Genomic DNA, 8,363 nt, shown 5'->3' on the forward strand with positions numbered 1-8,363 from the left:
TTGCAACGTTCTGGATTTCATGCCTAATCTAGACTGGTTTGGTGATGAGATGCTTTCAAAAATCTTCATTCATGAGTCTGTTGGTTAGGCAGAGGCTGGCTACAGAGTTCGTAAGCTTAGCTTGTCCACTGTTAAGCACTCATCATTGAACTTGTCGAGGTATTTCCTTGTGGGTTTGTCTTGCTTTTACATTACTCCGACCAGGTTGATCCGGTGCTTCGCTTTTGTAATCCTGGTAGTAAACTGTACCATAAATTTTTTTAAGACGTCGTTGAAATTGCCTATCGAGTAATTGGGGAGAGCATTGAACTATTTGATTGCGGGGCCGACTAGGGTTACCGAGAAGGCCCTACATCGAGCTACATCGGCGAACCCTTCTAAGTTCATCCTGGCCTCAAAGGCCATGAGATTTTCTTGTGGGTCCTTCGTCCCGTTGTATTTCATGTCGGTTGCCTTGTAGAAACCCTTCGGTAGCTTGACATTTAGAATTCTCTCGGTGAATAGGGTGGCTCTCATTATCATGTGCTCGCTCCTTGTTCGTTTGGAGTCCCGCTGGTGCCTTATACCGTCGTCGTTGTGTCGATGCTCTGGCTCTCGAAAAACACTGCGGTCCCACCGTTTCCCATGTCATCGTTTGGGAAACATTTCTTTATGGGTTTCTCGCCGTGAACGGCTTCTGGAGGTCGCTTGACTTATATGTTCTGGCTGGTATCGTTCCTTGGAAGTGACCTGGCTTTCAAGGATTTGTACCCTTTAATAGAGCTCTTGGATAATTTGGATCACTTTCTCTCCTAGGCCGTCGATTGCTCTGGTTTTATTGAGTTGGTGATTGCCTTTTTTTGGTTGCTGCTTGTTAGGAGTCGGCTGGCAGTGTACAACACTGGATATCCTTCCATGGGTCGGCGGGGGAATGTCATTCCATGACTCGTCCATCGAGTTGGGTGGGTCTGACTCATGGTGAAGGTTTGAGGATCGCTCATCGAATTCTTCCGTCATGTCGCCGAGGCTTGGCAAGTCCCCACAGATGGCGCGATTGTACTGGAAGTTGCTGGTACGGGTTGTGAGATAGATCAGGGACTCGCCGGCCTTGGGTGGTGACGGGATCAGATCTTCTTGGAGCGACGGGGGTGGTACCTGTAAAGACACTTCCAATACTCAAGTCAAAATGGATCTGAGAGGTATAGAAAGGGGGTTAGAAATGTGTACCATACCTGAGGGAGTCTTCTTTTATATAGTTTGTGTCGTTATCTTATCTTTATCTTGTGGACTAAGATAAGGAAGTATTTGAATTGGAATGTTCAATTAGAAATTATTTGAAGTTACTAGGCCGGTCTAGACTATATTAGTGGCCCGACCCGTTTGACCGAATTGTTATTGCTCTGATTCGGGATTCGAGAGTCGGATTCAGAACAATTAGCAAGTAAAAATATGAAATATTGTAGGTTTATTTATTCTGTTGATTTGTATAAATTTATAAAATTATAAAATTTATAATTAAATTTTTATATTTTTTTTCTTTCGTACCTATATTATTTTTAATTTTATAATTAAATTTTATGTAAAATATATTAGAATTAACTGAATATGTTTTTACAAATTTGGAGCCAACCTAACATCGTTTAATATTGACTCATTTAATTTGAAAGCAATATAATTATAACAGGAGCTCGGCATTTCCGTTTAATATTGATTCCGTTGAAGACTTGGAAGGCGGAAAGGACTTTCTGGCTATGAGGAACGATTGGCAGCGTTGCGTAGATTCCGAAGCAAGAGCTCACCATTTCTGTGGTGGTGCTCGTGGTGGTTGCCAGTGCTGTAACAAGATCTTCTTCAGGTTGCTGAGGTGGCTTCTCTTGTGGTGGCTATGGCGGTGGCGGTAATGGTAAAGTATTGGCCAATAAAACTGAATTGTTATTGTTAGAATCTAAGGGCGTTGGCGGTACTACAGGCCAGTAATGATTCAAAGATGAATCTTGAAAATGCATAGTGCTGTAAGCATGCGTGTTTGAAGTATTTGTTTGCTTTATAACCGGAGTTTTGTTTTCTGGAGATGGTGGTGCTGCGGCCACAGCGGCGGAGGAGTCAGGAGTGAGGAGGCGGAGCCCGGAACTCAATCTGGAAGATTATTACTATGGGGAAATTGAAATTTCGATGATCAAATTAAGTAATTTCGTGAATCTAGCTCAGAGTCTATCATCTGCGTAGACCCAATTCACTGGTTAATGTATCGTCTAGCCACTTTCATTACCATAATTGGATAACAAAACCAAAAAAGAAAAAACAATGTAAACAATCCTTTAGAGCAGGAAAATAAAATAAGGACCACAACATGATTGACCTGTTGAAGATTTTTTTTTTTTTTTGTATTATTTAAATAAAATCTCGAATGTCATGATGATTTAAGCATCATTTTACATCAAGGCCAAAAAAAGGCAACATTTTACATGTACCAGATTGAACTAGTACATCAAACACTAAGGTAATCTAGTGGTTTAAATCTAATTCTTTTTTTTTTTAATTCAAATTTATACCATTAGATTACCTTAGTATACCTAAATATACAATACATTAATATTATATAGCATTGTCCTTTATATGTGTTACAATATGATCAAACTGAGAAGAGAAAAGAGAGCAAACACAAAAAGGAAGTTTGATTATTGATTCAATCCCTAACAACACTAACTAGCAAAGAGCACTGCAGTCCAAGATCAGAGACATTGAAGTTTAATTTTTCTTTTCTAATTTCTAACCCTTAGAGTGCAAAGGTTTCCGAATCCCATGTACTTCTTTTGTTCAATATTGTGAATCAGGTTTGCTATGCCTACTCCACCTGCACATGTAGTTTATTTATTTAGAATAATAATTTGTATATTTTGATATAAACTAAACCATATTAATTACAATAATAATAGACTTACCTAATGATATTGCACTGACAAAAACTGTAAGTGATAGGATGAAAATAATAAGAGATGCTCTCCCTAGAAATGCAATGAGCTTTCTCACCAAATGTTGTCCAATAAGTGCAGCAACAGTTGCTACAGCTACAAAATACAGAGCTGCCATGCAAACATAAATAACAAGCTCAACCATATATATGATTATCTCTTCTTTAGGGGTGTAAGCGAGTTATTTTCCAAATATATTCCGCGACACTTACCATAAGGAACAGGAAAACGTTTAAGAAGGTAATATTCGACCACAGACATAGATGCTGAGAATGTCATTGCAAAAGTGGATGTAGCACTTGCCACCTTCATCATCATCATCATGGGAAGTTAATATTATATTCCACATACATAATCATCAGAGTGAGTTCCAAAACAGATAAAACATAGTGTTTAGTTTACCTGAGGTGGAATTCCAAGGCCAAGGAAGAGTGGACCCAAGATGAAACCACCACCAAGGCCAAGCAAGCCACCAATTATGCCAGCAAGAATGCCACAAGCCATGTATAGAATTATCTGATGCACTCTCCAATGTGTCTCTTTGTCTCCCTTTGAGGCTATTCCTTTCTTCCCTTTGTATAGAAGTACTGCCTCATATGAACTCACTCCTACTGTTATCGGCACCTTAAGGGACATGGACCAAGTCAAATTAATCACCATCACATTCATCAACATTAACCATTTGTTCATGTTTAGAGAAAGAAGAGTAAAGTGACAATTAGGTTCATGAAAATTTTGGCTTCGGATTAATTAGTCCTACTGAAGAAAAAAAATACTAATTTGATCTTTCAAGATAGCAAACGATGGATATTATGTCTTTCTATCAATTCATTACGTAAAACTTAATGATGGTGCTTATATATAGTATTAACTATTGTGACATGTCTATTTTATGAAAAATCATCGTGTAGATAATAATTTTTGGAGTAAAACTCCACTTGTTTCTAATAGGATTCATAGTAAATAAAGAACAGTTGATAAAAGTTATATAAAAACTCAAAAAATAATGAAGTTTTATTATCTAAAACTACATGGTTGTTATACTCATGTGGCAGCATCAGAACACACCACTATAGATAACAAAATATATAGACAATTTCATTTTGTTTTGTACTATCTATGAATGGAAGAACATACATGTTCAGCATTTACTATCGCGAAAAATTTAATTAATAAATTTTTTTTCATTAAGGGTTAATTAGTTCGAGGTCAAAATCCTTGAGGATTCAATTATTGTCACTCTACTCTTCTAGAAAGAAAATTCTATTACCTGCAGTATATTCAATGCCCAATATAACACTGAGCAATTTGTTGTATAGTTCTGTTTCACAATAAAGGCACATCATCATATTAGCATTAATATATAATCAACAGAGATCAATCATCTATCTACACAAGTTAATTAAGAATTCAATAATATCTCACTTTTCCTATCTCTAATGCAAGAATCATGATCCACACAGAGACAAGAAGTCCAAGCTCCCTCCAATAAACGTTCTCTATAACGGAAACCTGCAAAAGAAGAATACAAATTGTACTAAACATGCATGCGTGGAATGAAGCAAGCAACAACCTCGCTCATAGCTTCATTTTCTTACTACCTTTTTCTTAGATTGTTTATTAATGTTGTTAGTGAGATTTTCATTGACCGAGCCTACTCCTGTTTGAGGATCATTTGCAGCATTTTCAGCCCTCCCAATATCTGATTAGACACAGAATTAATTAGCTTAATTAATCTCGTTGTTCCATATATATTGATAAATCGTTTTTATATATTAACGACAGAATAAATACCAGACCAACTTAATTACTTACCATTCAGTTGTGATTTCTGCTTAGCCTCCTGGAATCATAACAAGAATAATAATGCATTAAACTAAACCAGAGCATCAAGTGCAAATTAGTAAAATGATTCAATAATATAAAAGGATGATCCAAGTTTCTTAAGAAAAAAAATTAAACCTGCTTAAGACGGGTTTCTTTTTTCCATGTATCAACACCCTTTAGAAATGCATTAGTTGAAATGCCTGTTTCATCAATGAAATAATAATTCAAGACTACTAGAATTATTATCATGGAAGATATATAGATGTTCATAATTAATAATGAAATTGTTAATTAATTAATTACCTATGAAAACTATAATCAACAAAGTAGTTAGCATCCAATCAGGGAAAGTGACATTGAAAGCAACTCCAATACTGATTCCAAGCATCAACATTGGTTGGAAAAGAAGTGCTAAATCATAATCAATCACAGGCAAATCAAGTGTTGGATGTCTTTGCCTTAGATTGTAGAAAACTGTTGCTCCTGCTCCACCAGTAATCATGCCTTCATCACCATGAATATACATATATTAATTAAGTTAATCAAAGGGATTAATCAGCATATCATGATAAAAAAAAAAGTAGACCATGCATGCATGTATGTGCTCGTCTATTAATTACTAATTAATCAATAATGTTAATTTATGTCGTTGAAATTATATATACATGGTGAACATATATACAACAAATTAACATACGTATGACAGTAGGACACTACTAATAATGCAAATGTACGTGTAGTTATTTTTCAATTTTTTGGGATAAAGAGAATGCTTAATTATCCTGTAAAATTAAAAGTTTAATTTGTATAGTAGTGGTACTTGATTTGTTAAGAAGGGAAAAAAGTTTAATTACGTAAACACTTGTACTTCAAATTTTTTTTTCCATATAATTAATGTTAATGGTTCATTTTAGTGGTGTAGAAGTAAGGTTTAAATTAAATTAAGTTCTTGAAAATAATAAGAAAAACGATAACAGCAAATTATTATTTATTTCAACTATTATATATTCTCCTAAATTTTTATAATGAAATACATAAAAAAAATTAGTCACTATGTGTAATTATATGTATTGTTTTATATATTTTTAATTTATATTTTATATTTTATATTTTATATTTTAATGTATATATTTTATACGAATAATTAATTTTATTATTAATTAATTTTTTCATATATACATAAGATAATTATTTTTATAAATTAGCATTGTTGGTTAAAAAAAATAAAAATATAATTTTTGAGAGTGCCTCACTAGTCCATCACTTTTGTGGGATGACTTTATTGGATATCGGAAAATGAACTTTTTTTTTGAAAAATCAGGTGTAGTCAATTTGACGTAAAATTATACTTAAAAGTCGTTAGATGATTGCTCTGAGATATCAACTTCATATGAAGTCGATTTCACCTAAGTTTTCACAATTTTTTTTATTGTTAGAATACTATTACTACACTAGCCCTAAGTAAGAGATAAGAGGATTAATATATAAAAAGCGAAAAAAAATAAAAGCATTATTAGGATCAATTTAAATAAATAATTTAATTAATGTTTTTAAAAAAATTAAAATATAAAAGAAAAGACAATTTTTTTATTTTTTCATAAATACTTTAAATAATTTTAAAAGAATCAGAAATTAATTTTAACAATTATACTAAACATGAATTCTGTAAGTTTTCAAAGTAAAAAACAAAATTCACTTTCGAACCTATCTAACTGCCGCTTAGTTAGGAGACTAGAATTGTTTACCAGCATGTAGCATATGTGGTTATGTACTTATCAGTCTTAATGAGGCAAAGAAGAAGATTAAGATAATGTTAATACAAAAAATTGTCCTTTTTATTTAAAAATTCTCACTAAGCAACCTAGGTAGGTAGGTAGAAGTACTGAATTGTTGAAGAAGAAGAAATGAATGATGAACGGCATAATAGATGTTAATTAATTATGATATTTGAGATAGATAGATGGTTGCTTACATTTGGATATAGCTGTGGCTGATTTAGCATCAAATCCAATAATAAGGGTTAGCATGGGAACAAAGATGCCACCCCCACCGACACCTCCCACTGTACCAAATGCTGATCCAAGGAACCCTATTATGCTCCCTACTACTATTCTCCACCCAATTTCCATCCCCTGATACATACATATCAACACAACAAATTATTATTATGCATTAATTCTATACAATTTAATAATAGCAGTTACCGTACCGGCCATTTGTGTTTGTAAAATGATGATTGTGGATCATGATGAAACCCTTTTGTTTCATTGGATGATGGTGGTGCAGACGAAGAAGGAGAAGAAACAAGGAGAAAAAAAGCAATAATCAAAACCCTTCCACTCATCACGTCCCACCATTTTAATAATCCATGCAAGCCCATCTAAACCGCCACCACCAGTCCTAATTAAGTAGCTAGTACAGGAGTGTGAACAGATATAATATATATATGATATGATATGATGATGAGGTTGCTAAAAAGTAAGATTAGTGATGTAAATTAAAGAAGCATGTAGCTTTTCCAATTGCACACTAATACTCCTTTTTTGACTGCTAATTAATATGTATGCAATGTGTTTCACACGGTTGGAGGAGTATGTATGCATACAGAAAGACGACATAGATAGATGTATCACATGTCTCTACTTTCATTGGTTCAACACATCAGTGTACTCCCACCACTTCAATCTTATCTCCAATTTACACACCTTATTAATATTTATGCCTTTTACTTAATTATTTACATCTATCCAAGGATCCAAAAAATTTTAAGTTTCCATGGTACCCAAAACAATAACTACTTCCAAGTTAGTTAGAATCTATTTAATATTTAATTTTTATATCTGTCATTTATTTAAATTTTCTCATGTTTTGATGAATTTTCATATATGATATTATGAATTAAAATGTTTTTTCTCTCTTTAATCTTATTTAAAGAGTAAATTATAAGATTATAATTTACTGTTAGAAACAAGAGACTAAATTAAAAAAAGAATTTGTGTATTATTTCGTGTATTCAAGTTGTTTGGAATGATATAATATAAAAATGTATTTATAGATATTAAGAGAATTGTAATAATAAAGACGTAATATTTTATAATAAATATTCATATACTAAATAATACTAATTGATTTTAATTATATTATAACATTTACAATATCAATTGAAAAAATTGAAAAGATTCATTCTCCTCCGTTATACTTGCCGTTGAGTCCATTTCTGTTGAAATTTTCATCATTGAAGAACTCATATATTAATTCGTTTTCTCTAGTCAGTCATTATTATTTCTCAGAAATAATTACTCAACAAGAATATGAAATTTATATTATGATTTCCGATCCTTGATGCATTTTGATTGACTTCCTTGTTGAGATGCATATGTGCCCAACTTAGCTATGATATGATCTGATCTACCGTTCATTAATGATTATTGATTCATATGTGATGATCCCAATAATTTTATTTACAACATTTCACTCTCACTATTACATTTGGTATATATATCAAAAGACTGTGCTTGAAGAAAATGATTGTATCTGATGTTAGAAGAATATAATCAAGTTTTATTACGTTTCAACTTTTATTAT

At 32.8% G+C, this 8,363-nt stretch overlaps 1 protein-coding gene across 1 annotated transcript; it reads right to left on the bottom strand.

Annotated features, from left to right (window-relative positions):
* Positions 1 to 2,333: 2,333 nt before the first annotated feature.
* Positions 2,334 to 7,603, bottom strand: LOC112792776 (sulfite exporter TauE/SafE family protein 3-like). Its single transcript, XM_025836146.3, has 12 exons — positions 6,988 to 7,603; positions 6,751 to 6,910; positions 5,082 to 5,282; positions 4,914 to 4,978; positions 4,767 to 4,794; positions 4,553 to 4,653; positions 4,377 to 4,463; positions 4,222 to 4,272; positions 3,354 to 3,575; positions 3,164 to 3,257; positions 2,922 to 3,062; positions 2,334 to 2,833 (listed from the first exon to the last, which is right to left on the bottom strand). Exons 1-12 carry the CDS (start codon positions 7,156 to 7,158, stop codon positions 2,742 to 2,744), a joined length of 1,413 nt encoding a protein of 470 aa, XP_025691931.1. The 5' UTR covers positions 7,159 to 7,603; the 3' UTR covers positions 2,334 to 2,741.
* Positions 7,604 to 8,363: the final 760 nt, after the last annotated feature.

This window comes from Arachis hypogaea, chromosome 13 (assembly GCF_003086295.3).
Source record: "Arachis hypogaea cultivar Tifrunner chromosome 13, arahy.Tifrunner.gnm2.J5K5, whole genome shotgun sequence".
In the NCBI taxonomy this organism is placed as follows: Eukaryota; Viridiplantae; Streptophyta; class Magnoliopsida; order Fabales; family Fabaceae; genus Arachis; species Arachis hypogaea.

What these genes read in the sequence shown, in the direction of transcription:
- LOC112792776 (XM_025836146.3), bottom strand. Translation starts at nt 7,158, where the DNA reads ATGGGCTTGCATGGATTATTAAAATGGTGGGACGTGATGAGTGGAAGG. An exon ending in TTTACAAACACAAATGGCCG is followed by an intron (nt 6,911 to 6,987) that starts GTACGGTAACTG and finishes TGTATGTATCAG; the next exon opens with GGGATGGAAATTGGGTGGAG. An exon ending in TGTCAGTGCAATATCATTAG is followed by an intron (nt 2,834 to 2,921) that starts GTAAGTCTATTA and finishes CTACATGTGCAG; the next exon opens with GTGGAGTAGGCATAGCAAAC.